Genomic DNA, 18,868 nt, shown 5'->3' with positions numbered 1-18,868 from the left:
CTTGATAAAAAGGAACCAATGTTCGATTACATGCTGCTTTAAGGTAAGACAATGAATGAAAACGCGAGCATCCAACAGTTATTTAATTTTCATAGTAAAAATCGTACAAATAATATTTTTACCATGTCGCCCCACGCTGTCAATCTGGTCGCCATCTTGAAAAATAATAGCAGATTTTCTGAAAATAGCTTATTTTCAAATCAATTTGGAAGGGACATAATAGAAAATTAAACTATTCTATATACGATATTTCAAATATTTATGAATATAATAATAAGCACAAAGACCCTCAATTATTCCATCTGTTTTGTTTAAATCGCAATTTAAGGTTAGAGACGACAGAAAATCCAATATTTATCGTAGTTGTATGATTTAACAGTGTGAACTATCGAGGCAACAAGACAAATTTTCAAAGGCATTTGGAAGGGAGAAGATCAAAATTTAAACTATTCCAAAAGGAATATTTATATTTCTAAATATATGAGGAATTACTACAAAGACCCACACTTTTAGTATCATGAACTTAAAGTAATGTGTTTCATCGATTCCAGAAAGCCCCTATGCATTTCTATACAATTTACTTGGGCTTGATACGGGTGATGTGTGACGTCACAAAAGTCACGTGATGACTGCTATAGTTGGATATGATATTTGGCATTTCTCCTTTTCTTAGATTTCCTTGAAAAAAGACAGATCTCATTTCTCTGACTGGCAGACTCGTTAGCTCTAAATCATTGCGTGTGATGCTAGTTAGGATTAAGGCAAAACAATATGCGATAACATGCTTTGTTCATTTAAATCTTAATGAAATCGAAATAAAGGCATATGTACGTTAAAACATTAACATGAGACAGAGGGAAAACAAAGGGGGGAAAGATAGATTGGACTAACAGGCTGTTAAGGAAAAATGCAGAAGAGGTTTATTCCTTTGGGTGAATATCGGCATGATATTTCAATTGAATCAGTTGAAGAAAGAATTCAATGATCCACAACCACGGTATTTATGTTCAAAATAAAATCGTTACTTCTGTACCCGAACATGATATCTGACTCTTAGACATCGGAAGGCTTGGAGGTGCAAAACAACAAGAGTTAAAGGTGCAAAACAACAAGAGTCTTCAATAAGGAAATATAACATCTTTACAATATTTTGTTCTTAGATCACAAAACCATGTTATGTCAGTGTAATGATTTTGATCATATATTTGCCACATTCCGACAGAGTTCTGCTTCCATTACATTATTCTCCATGTCAAGTTTTCCATTTAAATACTAAATGTGCATTATCGTATCTAATACAACATTTTATGTAATAATGAACACCGGCAATGCAACACGTTCTCTGTTATATCATATGGAATAATTGATGATATGGTCTGCAACAATTATCAGACAATATGATTATAGTTTAGAGCACTCAAACATTCTTGCATTTAACATTTTGTGAGTTCACAAATTTATCTTTGAATTTTTGATTTGATTTTGTTTTTATATATTACTAAAAAACATTATATAATATTACAAAAAAAACACACACTTCACCTAATTAAACATTGCGGAATTTTTTTATCTAAATTATATTGTTTCATATGAAAGTGTACTTTATATAAAGAGGGCAAGTAATATTTCGAATGGGTCCATATCATCGTCTTGTTACCATTTATTGACATATCAATACTCATGAAGTACAAATGTAATAGTAATTATACATTTCTTATTTTAATTGCAACTTTAAAGCAGTAAATACATAGTTTTACGTCGGAGATCGCAGTTATAAGTACATTGCTTTATAAAACGGAAAACACAAATTCAATAAATGCATCTTATCACCAACTGTATCTCTTTACTGTGGACATAGTACTTTAAATATTGAGTGCTGTTCAGATGTCAACACTTTAAAATAATGATTTCGGGTAATTTATATAAAAAAAATCTTTATCATCGAATAGAAAACAACTTAACAAAATGTGCAGTGCATAAACTGATAAAGATAGCGAAACATAACAAAGGGACAGTCAAACTCATAGATAGAAAATTAAGTGACAATGCCATGGCTAAAAACAAAAAGGACAAACAGACAATAATAGTACAGAAGACACAACATAGAAAACTAAAGTTGTTGTACAATGTAGGATTCAAGTAATATTCACAATTAATGTTATCTAACTTACATCGTGTTTGTAATTATCATTGACTTTATCTCCAGACTACAATTCAACCTAGTAAGTTCCGTGGTCAGAATGCACAAATTATCTTGATCGTTCAACATATTTGATCACAATTATACTGTTTGACACGCATAGCTCCGATTCCGTGTCCATATTTCACTTTACTATAGGTTCTTTTTGGCTTAGTGTTTTTTTTTTATGTTTTGCATTTTCATATATTTTGGAGCATAATACGCATTGTAGTAAAATTGACATTTGTTTTTGTCAAACGTATTTGTCTCAAGCTTCAAGACTATTTTGATGCAATTAAAAAACTGCAGAAGTAGTAGCATTTGAGGAATTGACATTTATATTTAATTATGAGACAACGCATTACTTAAAAAAAATATTTCGTCCTACTAAAAGTAATGTACAAACGTTTTAAAGATGAACAATTATTATTTGTGTGTAAGGCTTTGCTTATAATAATTATGTCCCGTTCCTATATACAATTTAATAAATGGCTATACTAGATCAAATAAAATATTTAAAAATTTACAATATTTACCATTAGTCATATTGAAATTCCCTTGGAGTTCGTTTATTTTGTTACTTTACTTTTTACAAGTGACATTCTTGCACTAACTGTCCATAATACGTAATAATCTTGAGTAATCAACACAGCATTATCATTAGTTGAGGGTTTTCGACGAATATGCCTTATACAATTCAAAAGTATAATTATATTGATATATGTAACAATATAAAGATCTACTAAACTCAATGTAAACCAAAAAGAACATGGACAAGGAATTAAAGCTTTACATGAAACAATAAATATGTTTTTAATTTGATAGATGCTTTTTGTGCTTGTTTGTTTTGAGATTGTAACACAGTGATGACTACTGTAACCATATTTTGACTATTTTACCTATTATGTCTGTTTTATGTTCACGCATCGTTATACATAATTTTAGGGACTTATCCATATGCATTCCTTTCTGATTTTCACAAATTTCATTATGTAAAAACGTGTTACACTATAGTTAGTAAAAAACTGACACTATTGAAAAGCAATTTGGAGCCAATCTGATGATACCGCGATTTTTTTTTGTAAACTAAGAAATATAAGGGGTCTGCTATTTCATGATTATGAACTAGTTATGTAGTACAATAATTGTTCACAAACAGCATTCTAAGATTGATAAAAACAAAAAAATCAACAAATCATTCTATACCTTTGTCATACTTTACAATAATAAACAGCTAGTTGGAAATATCCTTTGTGTAATCAACCATCAATTATATAATATGTATTTGAATTGTAGGGTCATCGTGATATTTGTTGTTGTGCCACTTTGGAAATCTACAAACCGGTAATAAATCTAATACTAATGTATAATTTAGGAGAAACCTTATAAAAAATTCTTAATGGACACTTTTGTTTTTTGTTAGATAAGTCTGCTATCGCAAAAGAAGAATTCTTGTATTAATTTGATATTACAGATCTTGTCATTATTATCATGTTAATTACTTAAATTATGCAAAAAGGAAACTTGACTATAGTAATCATAACAATTATATACTTTAAAGCACTTTGATATAATCACGACCTTTTTTTTAAATTTTAGTTATAGATATTATGTTAATGGTATTCTTTAAAAAATGAAACAAATTGTATGAACATTGTTCTAAACAGGAACATGTATAATCAATAAAATGTATCACATGAATTTTAAATACTTCATTCCATATAAAATAAAAAAAATAATAAGTCAGTAATTTCTGTATGTTTGTGAAAAATTGATCCTTAGAAATCGATCCATTTTTATTCAATTTGACAAATTTTGATTGGTTGAATACATAAGTCTGATAATCGATAAATTGGTTTGAACTTTGATAACCAAACAGTCATCCGATATGTAATTTTACCAACTGTGTTTTATTTCCGAGCGTGACATTTTTACTCATGTATTTGGTTTTGATGTTATATTTGTTATTCTCTTAGGATTTTGTCTGATGCTTGGTCCGTTTCTGTGTGTGTTACATTTCAGTGTGTGTTGTTGTTCTCCTCTTATATTTAATGCGTTTTCCTAGGTTTTAGTTTGTTACCCCGATTTAGTTTTTTGTCCATGGATTTATGAGTTTTGAACAGCGGTATACTACTGTTGCCTTTATTTACTGAGTGTGAAATGACGGACATTGCATGCATACCAGGACACGCTTACCTTTCGACCCAAGCGAACTCGCTATTTTTGAGTTCAGTTTCTGTTTGTATCATTGATTTGTATCTTCCTACCTAATTTGGGAAATTACTGTCACATTTATCTGATTCAATTTTTCAATTTCTTTAACTTCCCAAGCTAAGTTCAGCTTAACGAAGCATGACAAAGATCATTTTCCATTAGTCATAAGCCAATATAAGTATCTGTGTTCCCTTGATTTTGTTTTTGAGTGCATCTTTCATTTTTTTCCCTTTGTACGGGGTTCCAGTATATGTTGTCAAATTCTTTCTATTTTACGCTCCTTAAATTTCTTTTACATTTTCTTTTTTTCACATTGTAGAAAATTCATGATGATGACTTTTTTCCAAGATATTTTTTTCCAATCAATCTATTTATTGTATCAAAAGAATAACACATAAGCATCATATCTAATATGGTTGTATATTGATTGCATTTCGGTATGTATTATCTAAGTAACCAAACCTTGATTGACAATACTGTTGTGGTAGGGTATCATCAGCTCAGTAGTCAGTACTTCGGTACTGACATGATTTATCAAGCTTTCCTAAAATTCTCCGAATATACATTTTGAAATTCTTAAGAAACTAAGCTTTCAAATCCCTCCGGCAAAGTTGACTTTATATGGATTTGGCTATTAATTTTAGGTATTTTTGACATATAGCTCTTCAACAGTTTCGGTAAATCCAAGGATGTCAAATGTTTGACTTTGAGCGTTCCTGATGAAGGTAAATCCAGAACAGCACTTCGCACGCAATAAATTATTAAACGTGTAGTTTTAAATTTTTTGTGTATTGGAGCATTCACTACTGTGAAATCAGATATCCACGAATATGCAAGTTTTCAGCTATCCACGAAAATTGATACTCACGAAAATAAATGGATCCACTGTATTTTAAAACTTAAAAAGGACTCCTCATATTAACCATCATCAAGTTGATTGTCAAGTATTGATTTTTTGTACAGCGTAGTTGTCGAAAGGGATATCTGTTCAGATAATACCTGTCTGTGCCTGATTTTCGGATGAAGCACAAATATTGTATCCTGTTGTCCGTAATTGTGGTTTTGTTGCATTCCTACTTGTTATCTGTGACATTTTCAACAACGAAGGAAACCTCGGTACCATAATCAGCGAAACACGTGCAAAGACCTCTAGTCCAGTCAATCTAGCATAAATTCGACCCTTACCTGAAAGTAATTGCAACAGAAGATTTTAAAGTTTCAATCTTAAGCATTATACCCCAAATATACACAGAAAAAAGTCCCATTAAATCTAACGTGAGGAAGACTAAAAAAATCACTATTCAAAATTCCTATGGAGATTTGCATTGAACAGGGAGATAACTCTTGCAAAAAGGCAGAAATATTAATAAAAATTAATACAAAATTATAACTTTACTGCTTCTATTCATCAGAATGTATTGATTCTTGGTTTTTTAGCTGTCTTTAGAGTCTAACAAACAACTCTAAAGGTGTTTTCATATCTTTTATCTAGCTAAAATCTAGATTTCGTAATATATTAGTTGGCCATTTAATGAATTTTTCAACATGCCAATGTAAAGAATCTAAAATTTAATCAAAATGATTAAGCATGTATTCTTCTTTTTGTGGTTTAAAGTTTCTTTAGATAAGTAAGTTGCTGAAAATATATAACATACAGATATAAACAATACCAAATTTTCACATTATTTTTTTTAAATGGTCACAAAGCTTCAAATTAGCAATTTCTTGAACGAAAAATGCACAAAAAGAATAATACTACCCATAAAACTTCAGTTTTGTACATTTCATGAGCAGGAGATTATATAATTTAGTCCAATTCCAACTTATAACCCCATCAAAGTATCATACTTCACATAAATTTCAAGAAAAACAACAAAAATCTGACCAAAAAAGACTCATTTTTACAAGAGTTATCTCCCCTTCCAATGTTAATTTCCATAGGAAATTTAAAAATGCTGGTTTTGAGTTTTCCTCAAGTTAGATTTTATTGGACTTTTTTCTGTGTATATAAAGGGCATATTGCTATAGATTAAAACTAAAACATTTTCTGTTGCAATTAGTTTAAGGTTAAATCTTAGTTTGACTGGACTACTCATGAGTGAATATCAAATCCATATAAATACCAGCTTCAGTGAGCTGATGACAGTATTGCAACTATATCCTTTCTGAATAAGGCTGTTGAATAAAAATAAGTTTGGTGAGCTTTTTTAAAAAAGGTGAATGACGACAGGTTTGTGCTTTGTAAAGAATATCGATCATTATTAGATGTGAAATACTGGAATGTGAAAGATGTCTGCACGTTGATTTATATTTAAGTAATAATTCATGGAAGCCATATATTGATGGAAATTTACATATGGCCTGGACCGTAATATTCGAATTTTATCCTGAGCGTTAGCAAGGGATAAAATTAAAGAATATCACGGCCCAAGCCATGTGTAACGTTTCAACAATCTATGGCTTCCATGAATTATTTCGATTCTCATAGGGTAAATACGGTAATTAAAAAAAGTGAAGCGAGGGTGGGTATGCTGTGTGTATGGCTGTTCCTTTTTACTCCCTGTTAGATAAAGCTCAAAAATCTTTATAAATATGTAGCTTGGGTATGTTTTGTCGTGAATAACTGTTTGAAATTTTTTTTAGTTCTTTAAATTCTCAAAGCCAACATTTGCCATTTTAAATTTTCATGTATTTCTAATACGCTTCCGTCAAATCCAAAGTTGACATTTTGTAACGAAGGAGCCGTCATGTTGATTTGCTGAAATGAGTAAATATGCGAATAAGGTAATAGAAAATAAAATAAAACAAAACCTACCTCAAAAATCAGTTTAATACAATATCATACGAATTCCGCTGGTTCACGAAACAGAAAACGTTCAATTTTAGCGGTCTCATTTTTATGACGTCATGTGTTGAAATGAATTATATGCGCCAAAAAGATTAATAGACTTTCGCAGAATTTTATTTTATTTTTATTTTGTTGATTTCTCCGAGCTCTTGTGCATTACTTCTTTTTATAATGCATACGAATAAGAATAAAAGTCATTTTGTCTTTTTTTCATTGCACTTTTTAAAACAATAAAATAGACAAAGGGTCTTCAAATAGGTTCCAATACATGTAGATTTTCGTGGGAAGTATATTGTAACATCTAATATTATGTATATCTCTGAGTCTGTGCTTAGTATATTTTATCGAGAATTTTATCAAAGTGTTGTTTTCAAAGCTAAAGAAGCACGTCATATTAGAATTACGAATGATGAACTTGTACTGATGATTATTATCTAAAAAAAATGACAATTAACAATTAGAAATAAAACAAACCTACTTGTTTGTTTCATTTCATCGATCATTGAGCTTACAGATAAACATATGTTAACACTTGCTAAATCATGAAGAAAAACTGAATTATGTAAAGAAAAATGTTAATGAAATCACAACTAAAATCAGTTCACGAGAAAAAGCCTGACAATAAAGTCAGTCCTTTTCCATTTCTTTTGAGCTATTGTGTCATCATTCAGTGGCTAGTACACAGTATTGAAAATAGACTTGGAGATCGCAGTTATAAATACATTGCTTCATACAACGGAAAACACAAATGTAAATAAATGCATATTATCAACAACTATGTCTCATTACTGTGGACATATTACATTAAATATTGAATGCTGTTTAGAAATGTTAAATGTCAACACTATGTACTAATGATTTGAGGCTAATTTATAGAATTACGCAGTTCCTTGTCGTTTCTAACAGAAAACAAACATTCAAACCTTAATTAAGTGTGCATTGCATAAATATGATGTACAATATAAGATTCAAGTAATATTGACAATAAATGTTATCTAACTTATACCTCGATATATCGTGTTTGTAATTATCATTCACTTTATCTTCAGACTACAAATCAACCTAGTAAATGTCCGTGGTCAGAATGAACAAATCATTTGACCGTTCATCATATTTGATCAACATTATACTGTCTGACATGCAACGATTTGATCCCTTGTCCAGGATCCTTTTGGTTTACAATGTTTTTAGTAGATTTTTGATTTTCAAAAATGTTTGACAGAGCTATCATTATATGTCGAAATTTACATTTATTGCAGTAAAATGGGTATCCTTTTTTGTTACATATATCAATGTTATTATAGTTTTTATTTTTTTAGATATATTTGTCCAAAAGCTTCAAACAGATATATTTGTACGTCTCTGCTTTAAACTACTGAAATTTAATGCATAAAAAGTCTGCAATAGGAGCATATGAGAATTTGTTATTAATATTTAGTTATGAGGCGTTATTAACCCAAAAAAATATTTCCTTGCTAAACGTATTCTAAAAACGTGTAATTGGATGTACATTTTTTATTTTTGGGGTAAGTCAATGATGTTCTTTGACTAAAGTGTCCAGAATGCATATAACCCTATTCTTTTATAAATAAAAATAAATCGTAATTTAACGGGTTTGGAATAATTTTATTGACTTATCATATCTCCTTCTCGATTTTGTTATCAAATAACATCTAAACATTTATAAAACTTTGAACTGTTATAAAATTTCCAGATAGAAAAAATAGGGGAAAACATTTCCTTCGGGAAAATTTGATGTACAGAAATTTCCTTAGAGGAAATTTGGGGAACAATGTTTTTCAATAGAGGAAATTTATAGTCTTGATTTTTCCTTTAAGGAAAAGTGTTCGTCAAAAATTTCCTCATCGGACATTGTAGTTGACAAAATGTCCTCAAATGAAAATTTGATGCCGCAAATTTCCTCAAAGAAAATAGAATTTCCTAGAAGGAAATAGAATTTCCTCGAAGAAAATACTCATGCAGCAAATTCCCTCCAGGAAATCTTTTTAGTCAAAACTAAAAAATTAAGGTGACAACTTTTGCACTCAGCGGAATTGCAAACTTGTCCCGGAAACTGTTTAATGTTCACTTACAGATCTTCAATTTTGGAAAATTAAGCTAACTTTGATTAATGCGTGCAACTTAAATGTATTTGTCAATGTAATAAAGAACACGTGTATTTGTTGTGACATTTGTCACTTGACTAGATATACTGGTTTAAGGTATACTGTAGAGTAATAAGTATTTCACGAGCTAATATAAGCGGGAAGAATTGTAACAGTAAATCTGTGTGTAATGATGTGTCATTCGACGCTTGCATTTTGGACAGTTCAGTCTGGTCATTCTCTTCAATATGGCCGAACAAAGAGAAGAAAGTTTACTTCTACAAGACCACTCGACACCTGATAAAAGCAGTGATGATGCACACACATCATCTTCTGATAGGGACTTACATGACAAGTTTTCTCTATTCAAGTTGTACATGAACGGGAAAATGGATAGCCTTGAATCCAAATTGGTACGTGAACAAGACGCGATGACCAAGAAGATAAAAGAGAAAGTCTCCATCAAGTTCAAGCACGAAGGAAACCGAATTCAATTTAAGTTTAACGAAGAAATTGTGAATGACCTCAATAAGCTCTACAAGTCAATATCGTCAACAGAGGCACAGAGTATTCGTGTTGTTCTGGATTTGCTGGATAAAGTTAAAGGCCGTAATAAGCTTATACGGATAGCCGATTCTTCACCTGCAGGATGGTCAATTGTCCGTGAGTATAAGTCCAATGATATTGCTTCTGACAGTGAAGATGAGAAGAAAATTCGCTAGCCGGATATTCGAGCTATGTGCAAGATGAAAGACAAGACTAAAGGTCGTCCGTATTCCAACAAACCCAGATTTCCACAAGCCGAAACCTATGCTAATCCTACCTACAACCAACAGTTTCAGAGGCAGCCCTTTCGTAACAGTGTCGCACGGCGTGAGCCGTGCCAGTGGGACATGTGCTTCTTTTGTGTAAGCAGTTCGAGCATTGTAGAAAAAATTGCCCCTCAAATCTGGATCCGTTGGTGCCGGATCATCTGAAGTTGCCAATCTCAAGTAAATCAGCAGATGCACCCAGCAATGTAAATGATAAGTATAATTTTACTGATAAAGATTGTTTTGAATGTGAATATGAGTCACAGTATGAATGAGATAATTTCTTAACTCAAATTCATTATTTTGAAGAAATTAGTCATAATTTCATGTCATTTACGGGTGTTAAAGGAAGGTTAGCCAAGCATGTAAAATTTTGGGAAAGTATTGGAGCAAATTCCTTTGTTATTGACACAATAAGTAACGGTTATGTCATTCCATTTATTGACCCGCCGGTAAAAATGTTTCTCAAGAATAACAAATCGGCACTGATGAACGAATCATTTGTCAATCAGACTGTTTCTGAGTTAGTTTCTACAGGTTGTGTTGTTGAAGTACCATTTCAACCTCATATTGTCAATCCATTAAGCGTAGCGATTCAAAAGTTTGGCAAAGAACGGTTTATTCTTGACTTATCTGTTTTAAACAAATCAATCAAGAAAGACAAAATAAAATTTGAAGATTGGAAGATAGCAGTTCAGTATTTTCAGAGAGATTCGTACATGTATAAATTTGATTAAAGTTCTTTATATTTTCATTTGGACATTTGTCCGCAGCAACAAACCTTTTTAGGTTGTAGATGGAACAATAGATTTTATTGTTTTACAGTTTTAGTATTTGGTATATGTACGGGCCCATATATATATACAAAATGTCTGAGACCTATGGTAAAATATTGGATTGAAAACGGTATAGATGTAGTATTGTACCTTGATGATGGTTTTGGTAAGTGTACAGATGCTTAAATGTACTGTCCAGGCGAGCTGATATCCCAAATAGTGTTTGGTTTTTAATTATAAATATTTTATGTTCGTTTGAGTTGACGAACACGAACATTATTGATATTATCTTTAAACGATGAGATTTTATATCAATATATAATGCTGTTATGTTTTACATGAATGTTGACTTGTTTAAAAAAAAACGGAATTAGTTTTAACTTTGATATTGTCCTATGTTTATTTTATTTCATTGTACATCATTCATTGTATATGATCATAGTTGCTGATGCATTTGTTGGTACCCTGTCTGCAAGTGCCTCCGTTGTAAAAGGGTAGTTTCCTAAACAAAATATATATATATATATATATATATATAAATAAAGTGCCTAGAAAATCAACCTAATGATGTCAGAGTAGATTTGATATATATATATATATATAAACAAGTCTAAATTGAAAACTACTTTCGAACCTATGATTGCGTTGGATAAAAACCGCAATTTTCAAACGTGTGCATGTGAAACAAATTTCGTTGAAGAAGGGTCTAAATACATTACAAACAACATTTTCCAAAAAAACAAAAAAGTGAAAAAGTATGTTTAAACAAAACGCATTCGACTAACAGGTCGAACAACTGATGTTCTTTAACCCTGCCGACTGCCATTGGCGATTGTCAAATAAAATTGATCACAAGATGTTACAAAATGGATCTTAATATAAATTTGATACTAAACAGAAAACAATAAACTTGTGGCCTAGATATTATGCCACAAAAATAAGGTGTCAATATTTTTTAGTACAACAGATCCGTAGTTCGACAATAAATGTCTCTTCAGTGAGGTCAGGCATCGAAACGGTATTTAGAAGGCCATATAATTTACCCTCAGTTTTAGATAGACTCTGGAATTTTGAATATATTTATATATATATATATATAACTCGTCTAAACATCAACCCAACAATGTTAGATCTGTAAATTTGCTTTCGCAAATTTTTGGTTCTTCCGTCGCCGGAATTCGAACCCATGCTACTGTGATATCGTGACACCAAATCGCCTGCACTTCAGCCGTCCCGCTAGACCACACGACCACCTGGGCTCTCATAAAAAGAGCTTTCGGTGGGCATGTGTTACCTTTCCACGTCAGTTTTAATCTAGCGGCGTACTACAGTACATGATATATAAGGCATGAAGATGTTATTGTTACAGATCAGCTAAATTATCTATAGTAAAGGATCCTACAAATTAATGTAAGATACAGTCACAGAAAATAATTATATTCATAAGTACGTCCATATACTTAATGAATATTTAATAGTTTCTGTAGTACAGGCAAACTTTGACCGATATCTTAAAGAAACTTGATTCTTCACAAACAGCATTCTAAGATTGAATAATAAAAAAAAATTCAACAAATCATTCTATATTTTTGTCATACTTTACAGTGATAAACAGCGAGGAGGAAATTTCCTATTTTGTAATCATCCATTAATTTGTATACTTAACTCGCTAGATCATCATGACATTTGATGTTGTACCACTTTGAAAATCTAGGAACCTTTAATTAATCTAATACTAATGTATAATTTAGGATAAACCGTATAGAAAATGTCTTAATGGACACGTTTGTTTTCTATTAGATAAGTGTCCAATAGCTGAACAATTTTAATTTAGTAATCTACAATGTGAGATTTATCATACGAAGTAATAAAATTATGCAAAAGGAAAACTTGAATGAACTAATCATTACAATTATTTATCATTCTTTGAAGCATAGCATCACGCCAGTGTTTGTAGGTACAAACAAGTAAAATAGCAACAAAAACGAACTCTGAACAAATTTTAAAAAGAAGTCCGTGAACAAATGGTAAAATCAAAAGCTGAAACTCAAATGAATTGAAAACATCTGCGATATTCCTGAACATGCATTTTTAGATGTAGAAAATGGTGGATTAAACATGATTTTTTTTATAGCTAGCTAAACCTCTCACTTTTATGTCAGTACGTTATATTGACATCAATATGTGAACAAAACAAACAGACATAATACGTTAATAAATGTAACAGTAGTAAACCGCTGTTCGAAAGTCATAAATGTCACAAGTAGAGGTCCTGCAGTCAACATAACCTTAATCATAAAAAAACACACAAATCTAACGACAAAGGCGAGTTGTCTCATTGGCAATCATACCACATCTTCTTTTTTTGTATACAAAAAGGCATAAAGACAAAGTGCACAAACAAAAACGAAAGGAATGGTACTCTAAAATGAAGTAAATAGTATGAATAATTATATTTGAAAAAAAAACTTCTGGGAGGACGATTTTTAATTTGTGATTATACTTTGTTTTACACATTTGTTTGGTTCTGTTTAGGGATTATTAGACCATAACTTGAATATTCGCCTTTCTTGAAACCCAAAACTGAAAAAAATCCATAAAACAAAAATTATATATAAAACTAGTATATATTTGTTTAGGTGCCAGCTGAAGGACACCTCCTGATGCGGGAATTTCTCGCTACATTGAAGACCTGTTGGTGACCTTCTGCTGTTGTTTTTTTCTTTGGTCGGGTTGTTGTCTCTTTGACACATTCCCCATTTCCATTCTCAATTTTATTTACTAGAAAAAAACCAACAAATGTTCATTTCCCTCAGTCCTCCTAAAAATAATCAGTAACATAATTGAAATACAAAGCCACACTCATATCCGCAACACCCTAATCACAATAACCAGAAAATACACTACTAATAAGCTAATAAGCTTTCGTTGCTTATTCCATTGGGTTATATGCCTGATTTTCAATTGTCACGATTTGTACAAGTAACGTCCATTCAATGAATGTTCTGATTATAGAGTTTTCCATTACTCAAATTAAAGTAAATGTCTTTCCAGGAAGCTGACTTCGAAGAACAGTTTTTGATACTATAGACAAATGAAGACATTATTAATACAAAATGAAGACTTTTTTAAAACTTGTCTTCACGTCTGACAAACTTTCATCAAATTTACCACTGAACTGGAATGTAAATGTTCGAATTTGTGTAACCGAGTTGATTAAAAGCACGCAAACGTCAGTTAATCTTTCAGAAATATATAACCCTTTCTTGCGTGCAAGTTCAACAGAAATGTATGTTTTCATTCGCATAATAATAAACAAAAAAATCAGGGGAATTGGATTTTCGTTTATAGTTTTGTCATAAATCTGACAGTTTTTCTCTTTCTCATTTTGTCTTGTCAGTGCGTTTAATAGCTGAATATAATTAAGGGTTTTGTTTATGGTTACCGTGCGGTGACCTACTTTTCTAAAATCCATGTCAATTTGTAGTTGTCTTATACAAAACCCTACCGTATTCTATGTAGCTTAACCAGAATAAAACAAAAATGAACGATATCATCTAAAGGGTACTCATATTCGATTGAGAATGACCAAATAATTAAATGTGTATCAATTTAAAACAATGGTTTCCAATAATTACGAGAATAATTTTATGTTTACATACAACACAGGACAATAACATTTTCAGTCTTGTATTTTTCATTATTCTTTTGGTTGTCAAATTTTGTGAATCTCTTTAGAATCGAATACCATAATCAGTGTTCTTTTGTGAGTTACAATTTATTTTTATGTTTTCATTTTCATTCGACAATCTCCTCAAAATAGGATTTAAACAAATGTTTGGCTGAGTCGGCGGCAAAAAGTGCGACTTATTCTACCTCCACTGTAACATCCTTGTTGATATTGTTCGGCTATAAGTCCATTTAATTCGTCTAAACTTTAAGACTTTGAATTGCTTTAATGTATTTTACCCATATTGAAGCTAAATGTAATCTGATTAGAGAAAATGAGGGGTTTTTATTCACAAGTATCAAATATTGAAACGTTGCCTTAGCGGTTGAATGTTTTAATGAAACAAATAACAAAAGAATAAACCGAAACAGTATTATCTTTGAGTTTAACGTTCCGCTGTATAGATATAGTGTGTGCTGGTGGTGTTGCCACAGGTTTGTGTATGCGCCTAGTCCAGTTGGGAGTCATAGACTCTTAAACTGCCGCTGGATAGCTTATATTCATAGGTGAAAAGAAAGCCGAGTGCGTAAATCTTTCTTGCCAGTACATAGCCTCTACACTAACAAGACTTCTACAGTGCCTCCCCGCGACAGCACACGGTAACTAGGACCTTGTGTCCTAGGCCTTACTGTAGAGGATCTCGGAGTAGCAAGGACCCTAGAGATGAAGTGTGTAGGCCCAACGGCGTGTGGATACGCCCTAGCACTCATCAACCTTGCCCCAGCTATGGGTTAATTGCCGGCTAGATGAAAGTCGTCAGCCTTGAAAGGCAATTCATATAGGAGAAGAAAACTCTGATATAAAATACCGGGTAGATTTGACTCGTCAGCCTTGGTCGGCAATGGATCTATAGGAAAGAAACCTTGAGTAAAGATTCTCTGGTTCTCCAGGTTGGGGATTGAGCGATAGGCCAACAACCTATCCTTGTAAAAAACTTTAAAGTTACAGAAACGCGAAATGGAAGAACGACTTTTCTGATGGAAAATACCGAGGTGAGACCGGAAAACAGAAATCAGTTAGAAGGTTTAATGAATGATGTTGGCCAAATCCAGAATCAATTGGAAGCAAACATCAGGAGAGAACCTTTGGTTCACCCAAGAAAACAGATCAAGGTCGGATGCTGGAATGTTAGAACAATGTATGCACCTGGAAAGACATACCAGGTAGTAAATGAAATGAACAACTATGGAATTGATGTATTGGGTATTAGTGAATGTCGTTGGACCGGAACAGGAAAGATCAACCTCAGAGGTGGTGAGACGTTACTATACTCAGGACAAACAGAAAGACATGAGTATGGAGTAGCACTTATTATATCAAAAGCAAACAGAAAAACACTCATTGAATGGCAACCTATTAATGAAAGAATAATAACAGCTCGATTTTTTTCAAGACATATAAAGTTGACCATAATACAGTGTTATGCACCAACGAATGACGCTTCTGATGAAGTAAAAGAGGAATTCTACCAAACCTTGAACGATGTAACAGCAAAAGTTCATAAACATGATATGATAATTGTAATGGGTGACATGAATGCAAAGATAGGATCAGATAATGTTGGATATGAAGATGTAATGGGGAAGAACGGGTATGGTGTTATCAATGAGAACGGAGAATTATTTCGGGATTATTGTCAGACAAACAACTTTGTAATTTGCTCCAGCATATTCCAACATAAAGATATTCATAAATATACATGGACGTCACCAGACGGAAACATCAAGAATCAGATTGATCACATCACGATTGACAAAAGGTTTAGAAGATCTATGGAAGATGTACGGTCATATAGAGGCGCTGATGTTGGTAGTGACCACGAACTACTTATATCCAGAGTTAAACTTAAACTTTATAGACAGAGAGTAACTCAGGGACAGAAAAAAAGATATGACACAGATAAGCTAAAGATACCAAAAGTTGCACAAGAGTTCAAACTGGAGTTAAGGAACAGATTTCAGATATTGGGAGAAACAGAAGGCATAGAAGAACAGTGGCTAGATATCAAACAAGCAATATGTGAGGTTGGTGAACAAACACTGGGATTTAAAGACAGGAAACAACCCGAGTGGATTACTACCAACAGTATCCATAAAATCCAAGAACGTAGAGAGATAAAACAAAAAATCAATGCTACAAGATCACAAAGACAGAAAGAAAAACTTGAGAAAGATTATAAGGATAAGAACAAGGAGGTAAAATTTAGTACAAGAGATGATAAGAGAAAATATATTGATAATATTGCAGAAGAGGCAGCAAATAGAGGAGAGCAGAACAAGCTATATATGCTGAGTAAGAAAATTTCCAACAGCAGCATGAGAGGGAACAGACCTGTAAAGTCAAAAGAGGGACATATAATAACCAACGAGAAGGAACAGTTAGAGAGATGGAAAGAACACTTTGAATAGATTTTAAATGCGAAAGATCCACCAGTACTAGCCGATATTCAGCCTTCAGATGCTGTCGATATGAATATTGAACCACCAACCATAGAAGAGATAATAAAGAGTATAAAGGCACTCAGTAATGGTAAGGCTCCAGGTATTGACAACATACAAGCTGAACTTTTGAAAACTGATGTAGGCACAATAGCAAAAGTCTTTTGCCGTTTATTTACAAAAATTGAAATACCAACAGACTGGCAAAAGGGAATTATAATCAAACTCTCAAAAAAAGGAAATTTAGAAGAGTGTGAAAACTGGAGAAGAATAACATTACTATCTGTACCTTGGAAGGTCCTCTGCAGAATCATCACCAACAGAATTAAAGATGCTATTGACAACATACTGCGTAAAGAACAAGCTGGGTTCCGAAGAGGTCGAGGCTGTATCAACCAAATATTCATCCTTAGAAATATTATAGAACAATGCATTGAATGCAACAGCCCCCTATTTATCAACTTCATCGACTTCAGAAGAGCATTTGACACTATCCATCAAGAAACCTTAAAAAAAGATCATGGCAAACTATGGAATCCCAAGTAAAATAATCAGGATGGTACAAGCATTTTATGATCACTTCAGTTGTGTAGTCGAACATGAGGGTAAACATTCGGAATGGTTCCACATTAAATCAGGAGTCAGACAAGGGTGTGTAATGTCTGGATTCCTTTTCTTACTGGTTATAGATTGGACAATGAAGCAAACAACACAGAAAAAGCGAGGTATCAACTGGGGAAGACTAGAGGTATTAGAAGATCTTGATTTTGCAGATGATATTGCTCTCCTATCAGCAACAAGAACACAGCTGCAAGCTAAAACAGATTATATACAAAAGATAGCTAAAACAACTGGCTTAGAAATAAACAAGAAAAAGAGCAAAATAATGTGTGTAAAGGCAACAAACATCCAGCCGATCACATTGAACAACGAAGAACTAGAGATAGTAGACAGCTTCACATACCTTGGATCGGTCATAGATACCAACGACAATGCAACATCTGACATAAGGAATAGAATTAAAAAAGCAAGAACAGCATACTATAAGCTAAGAAAAATATGGACATCAAACCAATACAGTAGAAACACCAAAATGAAAATTTATAAAAGCAATGTGATATCAGTGTTGCTATATAGGGCAGAATGTTGGAAGATAAGCAAGAGAGATGGGGATAGACTTAACACCTTCAACACCAGGAACTTGCGTAGAATCTTTAAGATATTTTGGCCAACTATGGTATCCAACGCAGAACTGCTACAAAAAGCCAACATGTGCAGCATAACCAACACCAATAAGATCAGAAGATGGAGTTGGATAGGTCACATCCTGAGGATGGACCCTTGGAATGATTGTAGAATCGCCTTGACATGGACACCACCAGGAAAGAGAAATGTAGGAAGACCAAAAGAAACTTGAAGACGAATGGTAGATAAGGAAAGAACAGAATTTGGATGGAGAACATGGGGAGAAGCACAACAAGCAGCAGCAGATAGACTCAGATGGAAGGCTTCCATTCGCGCCCTATGCGACACATGGCGCTAACGGGAGTTGTAAGTTGTAAGTATAGATATAGTAATATCACTAAATAATTAAAAGTATTATGACTATGTTGAACGCATTTATCCCGTAAACATATGATTGACTGATATAATGATTTGTGAATATAAATTGACAATGAATGTCGGGTGTGAAAAAACACTGGCCAGTAAGAAAGGTTATTTCAGCCTCCTTATTGTGTACACTTCTTAATAACATCATTACTACA

The 18,868-nt window shown here is 32.6% G+C and overlaps 2 protein-coding genes across 2 annotated transcripts; both read left to right on the top strand.

Annotated features, from left to right (window-relative positions):
- Positions 1-15,641: 15,641 nt before the first annotated feature.
- On the top strand, positions 15,642-17,072 carry LOC134692201 (craniofacial development protein 2-like). Its single transcript, XM_063552651.1, has one exon. The coding sequence runs from the start codon at positions 15,642-15,644 to the stop codon at positions 17,070-17,072; it is 1,431 nt and encodes a 476-aa protein (XP_063408721.1).
- Positions 17,073-17,658: 586 nt separating this feature from the next.
- LOC134692200 (uncharacterized) lies at positions 17,659-18,519 on the top strand. Its single transcript, XM_063552650.1, has one exon. The coding sequence runs from the start codon at positions 17,659-17,661 to the stop codon at positions 18,517-18,519; it is 861 nt and encodes a 286-aa protein (XP_063408720.1).
- Positions 18,520-18,868: the final 349 nt, after the last annotated feature.

Source organism: Mytilus trossulus, chromosome 12, assembly GCF_036588685.1.
Source record: "Mytilus trossulus isolate FHL-02 chromosome 12, PNRI_Mtr1.1.1.hap1, whole genome shotgun sequence".
In the NCBI taxonomy this organism is placed as follows: domain Eukaryota; kingdom Metazoa; phylum Mollusca; class Bivalvia; order Mytilida; family Mytilidae; genus Mytilus; species Mytilus trossulus.
This window is presented reverse-complemented; position numbering and strand designations above follow the sequence as displayed.